Below are 21630 nucleotides of genomic sequence, written 5' to 3'. Positions count from 1 at the left end.
CTTGACACCATATTATGGACATGTCCTTACCTCTACATGTTTGTCATTTTTCTGTACAGCAGCCTCAAACAGCAGCACAGCGTTAGGAATATCTCCTTGCTGAAGCTTTTCCATGGCCTCCAGGAAAGGGTCGAGGTGTTCCAAATGAGGATTTTCCTCTTCAAATTTATACACCTGAAATCAACAAATGAATTACAATTTTTAGGTGAATATTAAGTTTATGAACCCTGAAGCTTCATATCCACTGATGTGAAGCAAAGGTCAATATATTAGGCTTGCTGGTTTTTTAAAACTCCATATTCACTGAACCAAAGGTTGCTAATTGTTTTAGTAAATGATTTAGTACAAAACTTTGAAAATAAACTATTTCTAGAAAATACATCTTGAACTGCTTGAAATGGCAAAAATAGGTCATTATGACAGGCAAAATTCTATGACATCACAACCATGCAATACATATAGTTATTACAAATCACATAACATGCCATTCAGTGAAAATACATCTTTCACAGAAATCATAATAATTCCTTTTGTCCTCATGCTCATTTTGACATTCTGTGTCTATTAATCCATCTGCCTGTTTGTCTGCCCATAACTTTACTTCCTCTGTAAAGACCAGGTGGAAACTCACCAAACACTGCATATACTTTGGCTATATCATAACCATCTGCAAAAGGGGCAGGTGAGTAAAATTTTTGGATCCTTTTCTCCAGCATTCCAAGAAGGGGATCAAAGGTCAAATATGTATTAAAAAAATTGCAATCACAGGGACATTGTATAAATATTTTATTTACTAAACTTTATACATTAAGTCACAAGGGGGACATGTACTATATGAAACATAATGTGATGGGAGGATGGAGATATGACATAAAAAGTGGAGAATTTGCCATGGAAATAGTGACTCATAGATGAAGCCCTAATTTTGTACTAAAATCAATTATACTTCTTGCTTCATTAATTCTCTTTCAATTAAATCATAAGTACCAAAATACATTCACAAACTCAATCAGGAAACCATCAAAGTGGTAAAAGGAAATGCTAGGTTGTAATACATTTCTTTGGTAACAAAGTTCAGCCAGTAGTATGCCAGATGACCTTATGAATTGGTGTGATTACTGTTCATTATTGAACTCACATGAAATCTTGAAGCCTACATTCCATATTTGATCAAAATCTGATCAGAACTATGACCTCCAGAGTAGTAACAAGCTGAGCTTATCATATCCAATATCAGCTCATTAATATGTGTGGATCTTTCTTATCAAAATAATCCAAGAGCTTGATGATCAAACTCCATATTCCAAGTCTGATCAAAACTGGTTCATAAATATGGTTTCCAGAATGGTAACAAACTTTGCCAATCAGATGCAAAATCACTTCATTAATATGCATACATCCCACTCATTATCAAACTTGTCTCAGATCTTAATGATACAGGAAAAACCTGTTTGGCAAAATGGTCTGAGTCTACAAAGTGCAATTGTGTTATGTAAGGTATCATGCAACAAAGAGACAAGTCAGTTAACTGAAGAAAATAATTTGTGTGTCCTTTTTTGCTACACAAAACTGGAACTGGAGGGGGATGTGTGTTTGTGACTTGGATTTTTAATGTAGCTTTAACAATTTTTCAGTCATATTGCTACGATGTTGTAGTGTGGCAGTTTATAGTGATGTCTAGCACTGGGGCATCATGCCGCAGACATGTAGCATGATGTCCCACCCAGTCACATTATCTTGACAACAGGCCGACCATTCCTAACACTAACCTCTTAATGCTGTGTGCCAAGCGAGGCAGCGAACTGGAGGGGGGAGGTGCAGCAAAAGCATGAGCTTCATTGACATAATAATTTACTTAAACAGTGATTACTTATTTATTGTTTCATTTTTTTTTAAAGAGAACCATGCACTGATACATACATTTACAAGAAAATTGGCAACTGAATAGTGTAAATAGGTGAAGTACATGTGTAATCACTGACCTAACTGTATCCATATTAGTAATTCCATGCAGATATGTACACAAAGAAGAAGAATTTCTGTTAGATTCCATTCCAACACAAATACTTAAATTTTCATTGAAATAAACTCACTCGCATTAACTTATAGAACAGAAATTTTTTCTTAAATTATGTTTTTCCAAGAATACTTACACAATCACATTAACATTGGGAAATAAACTTCACTACCTTTCAAATCCAGCCCTCCCAGATTGATAATTTTGTCATTCCATCCACACAACATATTGACATAGGGAAGAAACTCGTCCAAATCACCTCCCTTCCACTACTAGGTTGCTTATCATATACAGGATGTATACCAGTTTAAGCTTCTGCAAAATATCACTGAGGGCACTCACACATGGGGAGGTGTGAGATGACTCAACAGTAACGTGATCAGGTAAAATAAAGCACTCTCTGAAAACATAATATACTAAAACATTACTTTCTCCACTGAATATGTTCTGAGATCACATTAATGTTAGGAGAATATGAAGCTTGAGGAGGAACTGCATGAGCATCTGACCACAATGACAAGTATCCCTTAAGGGAAAAAATGGAGTTTCCCATAGGAAGGATATAAAACTTCCCTAACATGATGGCAGCACAACTAATGGTCATGTAACATGTGATGTCATAACACAGGTAATGTGAAACAAATGACATTTTCAATAAAAAGGAATAATTCTGGAAAATACACAGAAAGTTCTAAACCCTTGGATGTGATGAGGTTGTGCTAATATTAACTGAGTCTGGTGGTTGTCTCTCTCCAGAAAGGCTTAATTTGAGAGGATAATGAATTTATTTCCTAACTTAGAAGTGATTGGGAATGTATTCAATGAAGAAAAAATATTTTCTAAATATTTTTTTATATGCTGGACATGTATTGATGCAATTGTATTTTGACAGACAATAAAATGACCAAATTGGACATATGGAGTTTCAATTAAAAAAACCCTGAATTTAAGATTAAAAAATGTTTGAAATTAAACTCATAAAAAGGTACTGACCTTATAATGTACCTGAGATGAACACAGCAACTAATGTAAAACTTCAAACTGTCAGTACAACTATTTAATCTCATGGCTAAAGAGTGATATCCAACAAACAACTGAGTCATTCTCTAAATAGCACACGAAAGATAAGAATGAAATATGCCATATACTGACTGAAACATATTCTGATAAATATGACTCTGAACTACTGCACAGAAAAAAATCAAGTAGTAGCATTTTTTATTATAGCAGCAAATTCCTCCACTCCTATGACTTAAATGGTTCTGTTCCAGGCAGTGTCCAAGTGCAGCTTATGTAACATTAGCATTGCGATTTGATTTGAACTTATGCCTGAACTGCTGACTACATTTTAAGAAAATAAAAACATAATGAGTAGAATTTTACAAAATAGGTATAGCTATGATAAACTTAAAACTTGTATTAAAGACATCAGGAAGGATATATTTATAGAGTTACCACTAGCTAATAAAAATTATACATATTATCGAATTACATACTGCTACATTATTACTTCACAGTAGACTAGCTCAAGGAAAATATCTAAAAATTATATAAATATGTACGTAATATGTGACTAGCAAAAATGAATGCAAAATATTTAGTTAATTATCTAAACATGACTGCAATATACAAACATTACGTAAATCTAAAGAAAAGCATCTGTTACCATTGCTAAGACAAAAACAATCTTACTTTGTATGGCTCTGTTTGCTCAAACTCAGTCAACCATGGCTGGCCATCATTTCTTGACCTAAAATAATAATAACAATAAAGCTTCTAATCTTGAATTCTATTGAAAAATGTTGTTATATATTAGTTCGGGTAGAATGATGTTATTTCAAAAAATGTTTAATAATAGCAATTGAAACAAGATTCGAAATACCTTGTACCTTGGTGAAATAGTCTGAGCAGTGTTGCATCTAAAATCCAAATGGCTAGGGACAATCTGCCTGTTCCTCAAATTTGTGGGACACACAAAATCCAAAAGGGACAAGTAATTGTATTCACTTGGAAGTAATGGTCAAGCCTAAGAGTTTCATATCATGAAAACACTGAGCCGAACATTGCTAGAAAAATGCAGTCTCAAACTCAAGATACAACACTGTTTGAGTGGCTGTTAAAGTTTCTTGTCAATAGTCAAGTCTTAGAATACAGTTCACATTAATTGTTGTTCTTATGATGAATGTACCGTGCCATGTATATTAAATTTGTATTATTTGCTGGCTTTTCTATATGATTACCAGTATATGTTATGTACCTATGTATTTTGTACTTGACTTTGTCCAGAATCACGGTCATGGTGTACCTACCCAGTAACATTTATTTTATAAACAACATAATACATAGCTAATATTTCTCTCTGAGTGTGGATTAAATATTCAAGTCATTATCAATGGGTGTAAACATGTTTATTTGGGTTTGTGTCTTGGACAACAAATTTCCACTTGGAAATTCCTAAAATTGTTGACAACTTTAAATATTTATAAGAGACTGACCTCCACCTTGGCTCTATTATTGTGCATTAGCTTTTTCTAAAATGTTGGTTATTTGAAAAATTACAATTTCTTGCCTTAACATCTGAAGCAGAATCAGTATTATTGATGTGTTCAGTTATTAGTTTGAGTTTATTAATTTATTCAAATTATTATTTGCTGGTATTACAGAGTGCTCAATAATACTGATTTAGAATTATAGTGAATTCAGACAAGGACATCTTGGATTATAATACTGTGATACAACAAGGACTTAACACATCACCACAATCCAGGCCAATGGCACATTAGCATGTTTGAAACTACAAGCACATCAGCACATTTAACAATGGGATTTATTTGGAACACTACTGGAATTTGATTGGAACTTCATACATTTGGACTTTTCAGACTATATGGGATGTAATTCACAGTACTGTAAGTATCATTTATCTTCTTTCCTAGATGATATAAACAACTTTATTGGCATAAAAAGGACAAGTCAATTATACAATCAACAGTGTCTCCTGAATCTTACCCTGTCCTTGGAAACTAGGCCCTGATGCATAACTGAGAAACTGTTCACATCAACACCCTTACAATTTTATAGACTTACTTGTCATTACAATGAAAGTTAATTTATGCATGGATTCCCGGGTCTGTCCTTACCCCACTGGTGCCTGACCTTGGAGTCAAAACTTGGAAACCAATTAGATCACAACCCAAGGAAGCTGAGGTAACTCAATGGTTGAGCCACTGTAGTCTTGACCAGAATAATTTCCACCATTTAATTTGCCCTGAGTGACACTAAATTTCTCAAAATCTTTTTGCACTTAGAAATTAAATTTGGAAATGTTTCTGCAGGAAAGCATACTGGATTATTTAACTAAACATGTCAAACTCACTTCAAAATATTCAAGAATTTCATACAGGTCAGTTCTCAGCAAAAACTCTGCAAACAGATTTTAAAACTTGGACATGGTTTTTTTTCAAGAAGTATGTTCTTCTTAAAGCTTAATCTTTTTCTTCCATATATGCAAATATGTAGTGAAATTCTGATACTTATATATCATTACTGGCATGCAGCAGAGATGCTTCTATTTGTTCAGTCTTGCGACTGAACTGCATTAATAGTAAATTCCCACACAGCCTTTTTCCTCAGTAAAAATCTCTTCATCCACAAGATTGTAATAATTCACTGGCATTGTACAAACTAGTCTTATAAATGTAACTGCATCAATATAAGCATGAAGTGTTACTTGTTGTTGTTATAGGGTTTAACACCATTTTTCAGCACAAGATAGGCTATACATGGTGGCCAGTAATAATGGTGGAGGAAGAACCCGGGAAAACCCCGGAAAGAACCACCGACCCATGAGAAGCTACCAGCAAGTTTTCTCACATATCCACATTGGCCAAGCCCGAGACTCAAACCCAAGCAGACAGAGGTGAGATGGCAGTGATCCGTGATGTTACATGTTATATTGCAATTTTATATCTTTCTTCAGTTTCATTGCTAATCATTATTTGTAGTTTTAAAACGTCTTACTTTATTTTTAATAACTTATTCTATTGAAATGTATGCATGTTGTATTCTAAAGTTCATTTTGTTATCTCTGTTGTGTTTTGCTTTGCAAGGGGAAAAGCTATGCATCCCCCTAAAACTCCTATTCCAAAAAGTCATTATCAGTGGTTGCTCCTTCCTTTCCTTTAATAAAATTGGCACGTAATTGCATGGACTATACCATGTGTATTCATTATTTCAATATGAAATAACTACAAAAACTGTATCTCTTCATGTTCCATAATATCTATAAATGATAATCTACCTCATCTGACATCTTAAACATACATATCAAATCTGTTAAAACTCTGACCAGAAATAAGACCCAGTCAAACAGATGCAAGAATACCTTATTTATAAAAGTGGATTATGCTCACAATAAAATTCTGTAGAGATTTTGTTGATATAAGCTTACTGAGCAAGTCTGATAAACATGTTAAAAATCAGGACTCTACAGTGTTCACAAAGTCAACAGTTACCAATGATAATATGTGATAGTGCTGTTCATAATCAAACTCATCTGAGATCTTTATGAAACAAGCTACCAAGTCTGTTTAAAAAAATGTAGAGTGTTTACAAGCTCAACAGATCAGATCACGTCATTAATATACAATGATGCTGCCCATAACTGAATTCATCAGATATCTTATAATAATAGCATCAACATCAGGTCTGATCAAATTCTTATCAGAAATATGCCCTCTAGAGTGTTCACAAGTTTTGTCAATCGATGCAAGATCACCTTTTTAATATGAACAGATGTCACTCAAAAATAAAACCCATGTTAGCTTACATACCATATCAGAACAAAGTCTGATTGGAAATATGGCTTTGATTGCTCCAAAACTCAAACAATGAGATGCGGGAATGTTGCTCATTACAGGTCTCGTCTGTGATCTTGATGATAAAAACATATATACAAAACATGATTTCAATTTTATTAGAAATAGGGCATATAGAAGAAATAAGTGTTGACTGATGAATAGAAATGGACATAGGATCATACTATAAACTCACTTGGCATCTGCAATAAAATCCAACAACATACCATTTTTTCTGTCAACCCTACCTTTCATTAGCTAGAACTTAATCTAAATAATCAGCCCCAGTGTGCTTGATATTGCCTGACTGGCTGACATTTGCCTAATAACCAAATGCAAGAGTAATTCACCAAGAAATCCAAGTCAAAAGGATGCTATCTGCATACAATTCTTTCATTACAGTTCATTGTTATGAAAAATATAGTTTCATTTAACTTCATCTTCATCTATATCAAATAAAAATTAGAAAGACTTCTATGCCAGAAAGCTTCCTCTCAAAGTTGGTCAAACCAATGAGTGGCTTTTTGAGAAAAGTTGTGCAACTAACCTTGTTTTTAGCTGTAGCTGACATATTTGACAGCAGATCAACACCAATTTGTAGAAATCTGAAATGCCTTTAATCTAGAAAGCTTTCTGTAAAATTTGGTAAAATCATGTTCATCAATTTTTAAAAAGGTAAAGACTTTTTTTTATTTTTTAGTAACAATCACCATATGTGATGACAGATTGCTAGCATTTGTACCAAATGAAAAGCCTTTCATGCCTGGATGCTTTGTGTCAAATTCTGTTGAGTGGTTTTTGAGATGAAGCTGCTTCAAGGATTTCCAACTTCCTAATAGCAGTCATATCTGTTGACAGATAGGCATCTTCTGTAAAAATCTGATACACCTTATGCCAGGATGCTGTTTGTCAAATTGCTCAAATTCTCTTGGGTGATTTTTGCAATAAGTTGTTTAAATATTTTGTATTTTTAATGAAAGTGACCAGATTTGAAGCTTTCTGTCAAATTTAATAAAAATTCTGCTGAGAAGACTTTAAAAAGAAGTTGCTGAAAGGATTTTAGTAACTTCAGCTACATTCAATCAGCTATACTGATATAAAATTTAAAGCCCTGAATACCAGAACCGTTTCTGTTTAGATCTGGACAAATTAATTCTCATGAACATTTTTTTTATAAATACTTCTTTTAATAGAAGTAGTCATTTAATGGTGAGCAAAAACCTTAATCTAAGGTGTAGAAGGATATGGCTGGATAGATAGATAAATGGACTGACAGATGAACAGATATGTACACATATGCCAAAATGATCACAACGTGCAGCTTAACAACAACAAAAATCACTGGCTTTGGACATTTGTGAAAATATATTAGCTTTGACTTGTATATTATCACAATTTATTTTCAGGTGCAAAAAGACATGCTAAATAAATGGAAAACCTTTAAAGCTTCAATTTTGGTCCTAAGGGATTTTGGCCTTGGAGGGTTCGCTGTATATGTACCTTGTGATACACAAACATTTTCTCTTCATGTCAATTATACTCCAATGGTCCTTACCATAGCTTTAACAACAACTATATAGTTGTACTTTAATGACAAATGCACTCCAGTGGTCCTTATCATAGTTTTAACAACAACTGTGTTGTTGTACTTTAACAAGTGCACTCCAATGGTCCATATCATACCTTTAATAAGAACTGTCTGCCTGAAATACTGTTTTCAGTTTAGTTTTTTGTTTTTTTTATTGCATCAAATACTGAATGCCATTACAATGTCTAATGACTACATTCCCTCATTTAAAAACAGGTAGGAACCAGTTATAAACAAAAAAGACAGAAAAATTGAATACTAAAGAAAATCATTATCCTGATATGTCATCTACTCTACAAGTACTTACTGATCCAGTTCCCCCCAGTGTTTTTGTAACTTATCCCAGAATTCCTCATCTGTTGCACTATGCCCTGTAGAAAACTCTTCCTCCCATTGGTCAACAAGGGATTTGGAGGTCTGCAAGGAAAAATGGAATTGTCTTTAGAATTTGAATGATTCATTACTGCCTTGCATCAAATAAAGTTGTATGCAATATTATATAATGCATGAATAAATTTATATGGCAATATTGTGTGCAATTAGCTAAATAAAAGGTGACAATTGTATAAATATATCATTCAAAAAGAGTCTTGTTAATGGATCTACTTCAAGCACCAATTCATTGAAACCTCCCTAAACTGAATACTATAGTGGCCTGACTTGTATCAGAATGGGGCCAAATTTTCTGGCCATTCTGTTGACAAAGCTGGGTTACAGTTGGGTGGTTTAGGGAAATGTCACCGTGCCTTAACATCTCAAAAAACATTTTCATGTTTTTACTCATTATTATTATTATTATAAAAACATAAGTGAAATCATCTTTGCTAGCCAAGGTTCCGATATGATAACCCTATCTCCACCTTGGCATATCAAGCACATATTTCTGTGCTTTGGGTCTGTGAATTTCATTGGATGCGGCGGTAAGCATTCACATTAAACAAAAATGAAGTTATTCAAATTTGAACACTGTTCCTACCTAATCAAGAAAAGGGGTGCACACAACTTGAATGGACTAAGAGATAAGCAATTTCCACTGCCAGTCCATGTTTGTATAAATACCTTTCACTCAAATGCACCTGTAATGGCTTCCCTCTGGTGCAAAGTCATACTTTCGATGTTAAGCTTACAACGTACACTTTTGAAGTCAATTGCCACCACCATTTTTGGCAGATGTACAATGCAATGCTGTTACACACTACTGGTTAGTTGGCATTACATTCTAAGGGAGACAACTCATGAAATCCAACAGATGTTGCTAGGACAAAGCACTAAGGGGGCACTCACCAGTTAATATGTACTTTTGAAAGAGTGACGTATGTAAGGTGAAATAGTTCGCATTTAAAACATGCACAATTGAGAGAATGTTGGCATACCTCTAATGCTACATTAATGTAATGTGGATGATATTTCTTTGTATATTGTACTTTTGGAAATTTTGCATGACTGAAGCACACTGCTAACTAAAATGACTGCTCCCTTGTTCTAAAAAAATCAGCCTGAATTAGTCTAAAGTACACTATACATAGCAGCTATTAAAATAGGGAAAATGAATTTTGCCAGACTAGACAATATCAACTTCTGAAAGTGCAATGAATGAATTACCAAATATATAAAATGTAAAAAAAAGTTATCAGCTCTTTTTTAAACAATTTACCTCGTAAGTTCAGGAAGTGAAAATGACCAAGTAGAGCTAGCACTTTTTTGAAAGGTGCACATCTGAAGTAGGCCAAGCCGTATACTCTATAACCCATATTACACCCATCAATCATACAACAAAATAAGGGGAATTAAAGGTTCTTTGAATTATACCTAAGATATACAAGGTCTTTTTTAAATAGCCAGTATAACCAGTGAGAAAAGCCGGGGAAATTCTTTTTCTTTAAAATCCTATCCCTATGCAAAATACGAAACTGTAGAGCGCCACCTAAAATATATGTTTGATCCATCAAGGTGTAAATTAGGGTTATCATATCAGAACCTTGGCTAGTGAAGATGAAGTGTAATATATTCAATTAATCTGTTGTCTCTAGCCTAAGTTAACATGGCACCACACCCTGTTATACCCAGGTGGAACCCTTATCGCTGTCTAGGGTGTGTCTCACCCTTTGCGGGACTGGGGTTGGTGAAAACACACATTCAGCTCTCTAAATCCACAGTAACACACACACACATAATAATATTCCATGTGCCTTTGGATATCAGCTACATGTTATTAACCTCTAATTTTTACATGCAGCACATGTACTATATTATATTACTATATTATATGCATCAACTGTTTGAAAAATAAATGGAATAGTGACCCAAAATCACATGTCAATCTAAATTACAGCACTGCTCTCTGTCAGTTTCCATGATGGACCAATACATTCTACCAACTCAATTTACAATAATAAAACCTGGATTGACTCTTTTCAGTAATTTTGGAAGCTGGCTTGAAAAGACATATAAATAAATGGATGGTTGTTATTTACCTTAAAAACTGCTAAATTCTAAAATCCCAAGTCTTGAGAGATCAAGGAAACTGAAGCATGGTTTATTAATCTTGTGAAAGGTAAAATGTTAAGTATTTTACTTTACATTTACTGGAACAGAATGAATTATGAAACCAAGCATGAACTGGTACAATTACCTGTTTGGTTGAGAGAAAAAAAGAGAACTATAGCCCTGATAATCATTTAATGCAATAAATTTACTCCTCTGTTTACATTTTAAACAATAGTTGCAAACCGGCTTTGGTTCAGTGACACTAACAATCAATACAAAGTAACTATGAAAACAGTTTTAGAACAATGTGCAATTATAATAACTATTTAGAAATGTTGATTCTTTTCCTTGTAAAATATTCTAAATCTGATATTGTGTGAACTTTACAAATGCATTAAATTATGGGAAAAATATGTTGTTAAGTCAAGCACAAGATATTTCCGAACAATGTCCCATTCACTTCGTTATTTAACTGTATATATTTATCCAAACTGTCCCCTCCACTTCCCTATACAATTGTATATATTTCCAAATAATGTCCCCCCTTCACTTCACCATAAAATGTCAAGTTTTATTATACAAAGGCTCTTGCCAGATAATAACACTTTTATTTATTTTCTGTTCAATAAAATAACAATTGATCTTGTTGTTGTTATTATTATTAATATTATTAGTGCTGTCAAAAGCCCTTGCATAAAGGTACCTTACTGCACTTAATATGCCCTCACAGGCCACCAGTGACCCATACTGACAAGTTAGCTTGGGAATACACTATACTTTGTTTTTATCTGAGGTATCCAACAGACTAGAAAAACATGAACAATGGTTACCAATGTTGCTAAGCATGATACTAATCCCATTCAGGGAAACTGAACTCACTGTCATATCCAAAATAATTTACCAAATCTGCAACAACTTGCTGAAGAAGTAATGCCAATTTCTTGCCTTTTCAAAAGCAGGAAAGTAACTTAAAACTGCATGCATGCTTCATAATATCAACTAATTCAATTTGAACCTCATAATTAAAAATTACAGCGAAGAAAAGAATTCATAGTATTATCAAAAGTAAAATGAACCAAACTAAACAAAACAAAAGAAATCATTGAGAAAAAATAAAGATTTTTCTAGGTTTAAATTTATACCTTACATAAAACAAATATAATGTTTCAAGCTTGCAAAATATTGTTTTTCTCAGGTCCCCACTCATACTTTCCACAAAGCTATTGTCTACACTAATGGATTATGTGGTCGTGAGATATGTATAATCTGAAAAAAATGAGATATCAAGGATACCCAACCCGTGCTTGAAAACTGACCTAAACACAAAGCATAGCCATGGAGAGATTGACAGAAATATAAAACGATGGGCAGACAAAAAGGAGAGAACACTTACAGTATTTACCCATACCACTGTAACAGTGGAGCATAAAGTGAGTATTCAACAGTAAAATGGAGATGTGTGAAAAGCACAAAGCAATAATATATAAGGATGTGTGTAAAGCTACTGGAAGAGCCATGAATCACCCTCACTGCACCAAACAAACTACATACTAAACACCAGATCTACAGGCCATACATGCCAAACACCAAATCTACAGTCCAATCTATGCTAATGATACTATCAGACTTGCTATCGATTCATTTATTTTAACAGGTCTTTTTAAATTCTGTAATGTAAGAAATTACTTTTCAGAGGAATCATTTATTTTTTTTAAAGACAAAAAACCTTTCATTGGGTTGCAAAATGTTTTAATATATAAATAAATTGGTATACAATAATCAAAAGAAATTCATGGTATTTGGATGTACTTCAAACAGCTATATATGTCACCATAAAATGTCATTGTATTTGTCTGATGATAAACCCTTTGGTCCCATCTAATAGATTTCATTAAGAAACATTTGGATGGGCTTATTAATGGAAGAATGGGACTTGCAAATGAAGCTGATAGGAAACTACAGTGAGAAGACCAATGTAACTAGGCCTTAAAAGTCAGGACGAAGATACAGACAGAATTAGGTATTGCATATACTTGCATATAAGTCCAAGTGTAAACAACATGACCCTGATCTGCTGTTGCCTAATAGACCAGCAGATCAGGGTCTATGTTGTAGTGATTACTCTAAACAAACTGCACAGACCCAAATCTGCCAGTGCATTATGTGATGGCAAATCTGGATCTGTGCAGTTTGTAGTTGGTCTTGACTTATAAACAAGTGTAGACAGTACTTTAATAAATTAATTTAAGACACTGGGAATTCATTTTAAACAAATAAACATGATAAATGTCTAAAAGACACTAAAAACTGTGCCAAACAGGAGTCATGGGACAATATGCAAAGACACTTCCAATCATATACCATGAGTTTTCCAAGTGGAAGAACAGCTAAACATCGAGCATTGTCTTATCATCAGAGAAATAAAATATTTCTAAAAAGTGCAAACTTCATCCTGACATGTGAAAAAATAAACCCTTTAAACACTAACAGCTATATGTGCATTAGTGCATGAAGGAAAAATAAAACCATTCACAAAGCAAAACAATTTGACAGTACCTGCTTAGTATTAAATTCATTGACCCATTCATCTGATATATCTTTAGGGGCCTGGGGGGTTGGGGAAACCTTCTCTATCACCTCGTTATCTTTAATTGTGATCTCCCCATCACCTATCCTCTTCACAAACTTCATAAACTGGGGGAAGAGAAAATACACTAAGTAAAATGTAAACTAGCATAAAAATGTACTTTCCATTTAAATATTAAATCAATCAAATGCAATTCAGGAACCATACAAGTAATGCTCTCCAGAACAAATCAGAAGGAATCCACAGGGAAATTCATTAGGCAGATGAAGAGGTAAAAGCACTGACTTTCACTTGCACATAAGTATTTCCCTTTTAATACTGTTAAATGAAAAAGATAACTGAAAGAGGTGAGAAAATAATATTAATTGCAAAGGGTCTCAAATAAAAAATGTCCATGAAACAAACAATAAGACAGATACGAGTCACAAGCATTATGAACCAAGCAGTCATGGGTAAACAGGTTGTACAAGGAAGCTATGGTATCTTCCAATCATACCTCTGACTCACTAAACTTGGGGTCATTGACTGAGCTTAGCAACTGATTAGCGGTCCTTGTCAGCTCATCCTCCTCATTCTTCTGGACCTGAAAATCGTCAATCCATTTTGTGTCATCCAGCAACTCATGACTCAAGTCTCTGTAGAGAGAAAAATAACTTACACATGAAAATATCCAAGAACCAATTCACATTTTGTTGGCAATATGGAATCTTTACCCAATTTTCAATCAGATATACATGTTAAACTACTTTCAACATCACAACTACTTTTTTAATATTACCAATGGAAATGCATTGTATGTATCAACCTTATTTTCTTGCTAATCTCCAAATATTTCCTGGTAGCTCTTTTCCAGTTCAATGCAATATACAACACATAAATTGACAACTTCTCTGCAGGAGAAAGTTAAATGAGGAATATTTCCCCAAATGATTACATTGAAAGTTAAATGAGGAATATTTCCCCTAATGATTACAATGTTCGTTGATCTGAGTGATCTAAATATTCCTCTGCCCATTTGACAGGTAGTGGGGCTGGAATAATGGGCTTCTGGGACACAAAGTCTTCTGACCAATCAGAATGTGGCTTGCTATTTTCTGTAGTCAGATAATCCTCTGCCCAATCTCCTGGACCTGCTGCTGCAAGGTCTGCTATTGCTGGACCTGTGAAGTACAAATATATTCAAGCTTTACAATGTGTGCCCACTGAATTCTGGTTTACAACCATAAAATAAAACTATGAAAGCTATACTGAAAACTAGACTCGAAATTCAACTTGCAAAATCACATTTAAACTATTGTTGTCTTTGTAAAAAATCTACACCCCCTACTGAAGACCAAATGTGCAAGTCCCAAAAATCTGAAAATCTGAAGACAAACAAACTTTTGTTATACAAAAATTACCTTAATCAACATCAATAACAAGAAGTTTAACAAATTTCATTTGTGTTGGTCATGCTTTCTGCATACTGTACTGTGAATTCCCTTTCATCTCAGATATAAAAATTCTCAAGGATTATGTGGCTTCTTCTACCTACAAATATTAAGAATGAACAAATGATCTTATGCCTTCAAAGAAAAGAGACACCTTAGAAATACATTGACAAACCTAAGTACCCTCAAAATGTTATAAGAAAAACAACATAAAACAAATGACTTTGACTTTGCGGCAAAAAGTGCTTTAAGACATGGTGAACTTAAATTTTGCTTCGAAATGCTGAATCTTCAAGGTAAAGGATGTATTCCAAATGTATAATGATTTAGTAATTGTTATGTATATTTGATCTAATTTAATTTAATTGTTTGTTTATAAGTTTTAAATTTTTTATTCCATAACTTCTGATTTTTTTTGTATTTTTGGCGTAAACAACATCATTGAAACATTGCATCTAATACTGACCTAGTTCCTGACCTTGATTCAAAACCAGTGATAGTTTGTAGTAAACAACTTTTTATTTTTTTCTTCTTTCTCAGAGTAAGATTCATAAAGTAAAATCAAGGCCATACTTGGACTACATGTTAAATAACATGTATTAATTAGGTTTTTCTAGAGAACTGATCCACACCTGGGCATCTGTTTTGCGTTGTAGCTAGATTTATTGTTGATGATTTGAGAAATAATAGTCATACTTGCCTTAGCACTGGAGACATCCAGGTGTTTTATGTTGTGTGACCAGTTTTTGGGATAATTATTTTATTTTATTTTAAAGAAAAGCGATTCTTTTCCTTTGGAAATACTAGTGGTCTAATGTAATTCTTGGATAAGGACATTTATCAAAATTTATACAGAATTCAAACTGGAATGTTATTTTCTGTGATTCAACAAAGAACTGTTGATACATCAGTACAATGCTGACCACAACATATGTCATCACATTCCATTTTGGATTTCATCAGGATTCGAACTCTGTTTCATTAGGACTTTTTGTTTCTAGGATTTCTATTTTGTAATTCTTAGATTATTTTTGGATTTGATTTGTAAAACCACAAGTTCTTTTTCTCATTTTTAACTTCTTTTTCTAGGGAAATAAATTATTTGTTAAATTTTATAAAGATTGTTGTCTTCACTTTTTTTCTTGTTACCTTTTGTAAGAGCCTGTTGAGTGGCTTTTCCATAAATGTGTTAATACATTTTGATGTACAGACAGGACCCAACCAACACACCCCAGCTGCAAGCAGTGGAGGCATAAAAAGGTAAAAAATGCACATCTCATAACAGCCCTGTTAATCCCATAAGGGAATTAAACTTTTCTGACACCTAAATCTGCTGTGGTGTAAAAGACACTTCATGCTCAAAGCTTCTTTCTAAATGTGATTTCCCCTTCATTTCTGCAATTTATGTATTACATGGGATCCAAAACATTTATGTGACCCTGAATTTATGACTTTCTTTGTGTGAAAATGAACTAAAATTTGGGCTGCCATGACTGTTTTTTTCTTTATCTGTTAGAGGTATGTATGTGAAACAAAATCCCAAATCTCTGTTTTATCTCCAAATCCCTTACCTCTTTGAGGTGTGTAAGTGAACTGGGACTCCTCAATCTCTCTCATTTCCTGTAGAAGACTACCCATATGGAATGTCTGGGGTGCCATTGCCACCCTCTGACTTGACAGGAACTCTTCAACAAGCTACACAAACAAACAAGTTATTATAAGATTATGGTCATAAATGGTTGGGCAGAGCTTTTAATCATTTATACAGGTGTACCATACAAAATTGCTTACAAGTCCAACTTTAAACTGCACAGACCCACCTATGCCATTACACAATCAACTAATAAATCTGGGTTTTGCAGTCTGTTAAGTGCAATAAGCAGAACAAATAAAATGTACCCTGATCAGCTGGCACATTATACAATGACAGATCAGGGTCTATGTTTATTTTATTTCCTGATAGAAGCTGGGTCAAAATAGTTATTATACTAACCTTTTTGGCCTAACGATAAAATATGGGCTGTTATGTGGCCAAATTTTAAACTACAAGATATCTTGCCAGTCTTCAAAATGCGTTTTGTGCTATTTTGAGTTTTTAAATTTCAGAGCCGATTGGGTTTTATCTGCATTTGTTGTGGTTTTAACTCTCATCTTTTGAATCACACAGCAAACAATGCCTGAAGGTCATTATGTATGCAATGTCATTTGTCAACATACCATGATAAATGCAAAAAAATTTATCAAACTTTTATTAACTTCAGTCCTAAAGTAATACAATTTTGTCACTGACTGCATTTTATCTCTTTTTTTACGTTTTGTTTTCTGACCATCATACCCTTTCACATCAGAATATTCTCCCTTTTCGAAACAGTTATTTTTCCGATGCAGTATTGCCACTGTATTTAAAAAAAAAAAAGAAAATCAAGATTTCTTACGTGATGTTGTCTTATTGCTATGGCAGATCCCAAGTAACTCAAAAATTGAATAAAGTGTTGCTCAAAAATAACCATACTGTACTTTTTCTGGAAACCATGGTTTTATGGAATTACACACCAAGAAATTTAGATTATACAACATCTTCTACAACATTCCTATAGGTTTTCAGTATTTGGTGTACTTTACTCTGTAAAAAGAATCTTTGGACCAAATTCACATTAAAAATGAATTTTGCCTTGTAACATACAGTTTTTATTACAGTGATTTTTGTTAGCATTGAAGAATTCCACAAGCCCTTGTATGCTGATTGAAAAAAGTCAAAAGCACATTGACAACTTCAAGTTATTAACAAATGAAGAAGAAAGTGTTTTGTACATTGGTTAAGAAATATTTCTTTCCTTGAAAAGAACATAAACACGATGATGATTTTATCCTCTGAACTCCATCAAAATTGTATGTTACAGTTCTCATTATAGGCATCTCAAATCAATCTGAATTCTGGAAAAGGACAACACCTAAGCCTAAAATCTCTCCTATTTTAATTATGGGATTTTCAATGATCAAAACATAAACACTAATCTAAACAAGAGGTCCAAGCAGTTCTGAGAGTGCTCATCTGCTTGATATCTGCTTAAAAGCCAAATGCAAACAAAACTGGCCAGGAAATCTACGTCAGTGGGATGTTGCTTGCATTAGTTATTTTACTGTTGATAAAAGGTTTCTCTAGTTTGTATATTTTCCTCCATATCTGATGGCAAATCTGTATCATTTGACCAATTCTAAAAGGCAGTCAAAGTAGCTCACATTCTGTTTAGAATTTTTGTTAAACTGAGTTGTGTAAATGTTTTCTATTTTTTTAGTAATAGTGGCCATATTTGATGATGGAGTGGCATGATTTCTACTAATGTAAAAAACCTTCAAGCAAGGTCACTTTGTTAAATCTGGCCAAATTCTGTTAAAGGTCTGTTTAAAAAAAGTTATTTGAAGTGTTGCTATTTACATTATCAGCAGATGTATTTGATGGCAGATTGGCATTTCTGTTCAAGTTGGCTAAATAGTTTTTTAATAAGTTGTTTAATGGATTTTCCTTTTTTACTATTGGTGACCATATCTGATAGCAAATCAGTATCATTGTATAAATCTGACAGAATTCAATGCCAGAAAGGTTTCTGTCAAATGTTGCCAAGCAGTTTATGGAAAGAAGTGATTCAAAGATTTTTCTATTTTTTGGCAATGTCCATCCTGTTTGATCGTAAATCAAAACCATTTGTACAATCTTAAAATAGAAACCTTATGCCATCTGCTTGTGATATTTATGTGAAGTCATTTTCAAGATTTTGTTCTCTTTTTTGGGGGTAATTTCAGCCATATTTGATTGAAGATCTGCATTATTTGTGTAAATGTGAAAGCCCTTTATATTAGGGTGCCTTCTGCCCAATTTAATCAAACTGAGTCAAGAAATTTTTGATAAGTTATTTCAATTATTTTCTATTTTTTATCATGGTGGCCATATTTCATAGCAGTACAGCATCATTTGCATAGAGCTGAAAGTCACCATTAGCTAGATGCTTTTTGTCACATTTTTGGAAATTCTTCTGAGTGGCTTTGAGAAGTCATTTAAAGCTTTTTCTACTTTTATCAACAGCAGCTAGATCTGAAAGCAGATTGGCACACTGGAGCAAATCTGAAAGACCATAATACCAGAATCTTTCCTTTCAAATTAAATTGAACTGTGTTGAGTGTGTGCAATTTGCATTTTTAATGTCGGTTTAACAATTTGTCAGTCATATCGCTATGATATGTGCAGTGTGGTAGTTTATAGTCACATTATCCTGACACCAGACCAACCAGTCCTAACACTAACCTCTTAATGCTGAGCGCCAAGCAAGGCAACTGTTAGCACCATTTTTAGAAGGCAATTTAAAACATTTGCCTTTGGGTTTCAGACTTTCTTCAACATCACCTGTGACATTTACAGATGTTTGTGGCATTAACTTAGCCCACAATACACACAGCAAAAAAGTGAAAGTGATTTCTTGTTAAAGTAGTAAATTCCACAACTTCTTAGTTTGACATTTATTGGTGTTTCTGATAACTGCAGGTAAATGTCACATTGTGTTGTATTGTGGCATTTATCAGTGATTATGTATATGATGTCAGTTGTGATGTTTATGAGGATTTGTGATATTTACAGGTGCAAAAAAGCTGATTTGTTAACTTTGTTAGCCTGGCAGCTTCAAACACTGCCATCCCCATGTCTATCTCTACCCCCCCCCCAATTCTCAGCTTAGAATAATCTCATTGTGATTTTCAGTAATTTTTGAAGGATTTCTCAGTCTACATTAACTGCATGTAACTTCACAAAATGTTCATGGTGACCAGAGTCAGACTGAGTTTGCTATGTCCATGCTTCTCTGACATGATTTTACCTAAGGGGAAGACTTTTTATTTAATTAATTTACAATACGGACAAAAATATGAAATTTATGTGTATGAAACACAAACTACAACGCCTCCCATTTTCTTGGTGCTAATTTCAGTTGGCTAGTCTTGTGACTATCGTTTTAGCACTAAAAAGTAGTTGATGAAACAGTTTATTTACATTTATTTATAAAATTACCCAGTGATCATGATCACATGATGGTACTTTGACCAATGAAATTACCCAATATATGAAATATTAATGATTGCAATTATAGAGCAGATGTCCCATACCTACCTCTGTCTCAGTTATATCTGCTATTGGCCGACTTATCTGAAATTATACAAAATATTCTTGCACTTTAGTACATTACATGTATAGAAAGAAGTAAGCTATAACTTGCAATGTTAAATAGAGCTGCAAACACTGGTGATGGTGGGGACTTGTTTGATGTGAAATTGTTGATCAGAGTCATGATATAATGGAAAACAAAATGTTCAATTACTTAAAAAGAACATCATCTTGTAAGATTTCTGGCAATGACTTTATTTAAACATCAAAAAGATTCCTACCTAAAATTTCTAAGACAAATTTTGACTCAAGTTCTTGGATTATAGGTTTTAGGCAAATTTTGACTAAAATTCTGGACAATGATTGTTTTTGGTTGATGCCATTTCTCAGCACAAGAAAGGCTATACATGGCAGCCAGTACAACTGGTGAAGGAAGAACCCAGGAAGAACCACTGACCCACGGTAAGCTATAGGTAGCATTCACACAAACCCTCACTGACTGAGTCCAAAACTCAAACCCATGCAGACAGAGGTGAAATGGCAGCGATGAGTAACGGTGAGTCCCTTAGGCATCTCGGCCACCCACGACCACTCTGGACAATGAAGATTTAGCCATATTTTAGCTCGACAATGAAGACCATGCAAATTTTGGCAATTCTTTTCCAACTATTCATTTCCAAAGCATAGACAACTTTTGCCTAAACCAAGTTAGTCCACTGCAGATGCATGATTGAATCAAATTGAAAAGCTCTAATGAAATTAATGAAAATTGAGACAGAAATGACAAGTGACAACCAATGTACCATTCTACAGTTTCTATCAATGAAAAGTTAGACAGAATTGACAAGTGATAACCTATGTACCATTCTATAGTTTCTATTGATGAAAAATTTAGACAGAAAGGACAAGTGACAACTATTTAACCATTCGAAAAAGTTTCTATCGATGGAAAATTTAGACAGAAAGGAGAAGTGAGAACGTATGTACCAAGCTACAAGTTTCTATAAATCAAGCTCTCTTAGTCATGGCAGGAAAATAATTTGCAATTGACAAATAAATCTATGTGCAATGACTCATAAATCAACTTCTTTGCCAGCCCTGTATTTGAGTAAATGCTTACCAAATCTGACCTCTGTGGTCCGATTCGACCTGGTGCATATCTCTCCTGAAACAAAATAAAAAACATAATTGGAATGGATTCATAAATAAGCAATTTTCCACTCCCTGTCTGTGTAATAGCTTCTCTCTGGTAGGTAGTCGTACTTTTGATGTTAAACTTACAAAGTATCCTTTTGAAGTCAATTGTCTCTACTATTTTTAGTCAATAAACAATGCATAGCTCCTGCATGTTACTGGTTAGCTGGCATTACAAACTATGGGAGGCAACTCAATAAATCTAACAGATGTCGCTAGGACAAAGCAATGAAATGGGTTAACATTTCAGAACCTAGGCTAGTGGAGATGACAGAGAGCATAAAAAAAATTTCTTTTTTTTATGATGCACAGTAATCAGTAG

The 21630-nt window shown here is 33.8% G+C and overlaps 1 protein-coding gene across 3 annotated transcripts in view; it reads right to left on the bottom strand.

Annotated features, from left to right (window-relative positions):
* Nucleotides 1-21630, bottom strand: part of LOC149781455 (peroxisomal targeting signal 1 receptor-like) — a 77049-nt gene that overhangs the window by 47042 nt on the left and 8377 nt on the right. For 2 of the 3 annotated variants that reach the window (XM_089935541.1, XM_089935540.1), the window contains exons 4-12: nt 21235-21279; nt 20121-20156; nt 16537-16660; nt 14509-14695; nt 14032-14170; nt 13505-13642; nt 8769-8878; nt 3710-3767; nt 31-174 (exon numbers count right to left, since the gene is read on the bottom strand). In XM_089935541.1, coding sequence (XP_089791667.1) covers nt 31-174; nt 3710-3767; nt 8769-8878; nt 13505-13642; nt 14032-14170; nt 14509-14695; nt 16537-16660; nt 20121-20156; nt 21235-21279 — 981 coding nt within the window. The remainder of the gene's footprint in view (nt 1-30; nt 175-3709; nt 3768-8768; nt 8879-13504; nt 13643-14031; nt 14171-14508; nt 14696-16536; nt 16661-20120; nt 20157-21234; nt 21280-21630) is intronic. The other variant, XM_089935542.1, reaches the window with a different exon arrangement.

The sequence above is a fragment of the Sinohyriopsis cumingii genome, chromosome 15 (genome assembly GCF_028554795.1).
Source record: "Sinohyriopsis cumingii isolate HCF-2022 chromosome 15, ASM2855479v2, whole genome shotgun sequence".
Taxonomy (NCBI): Eukaryota; Metazoa; Mollusca; class Bivalvia; order Unionida; family Unionidae; genus Sinohyriopsis; species Sinohyriopsis cumingii.
This window is presented reverse-complemented; position numbering and strand designations above follow the sequence as displayed.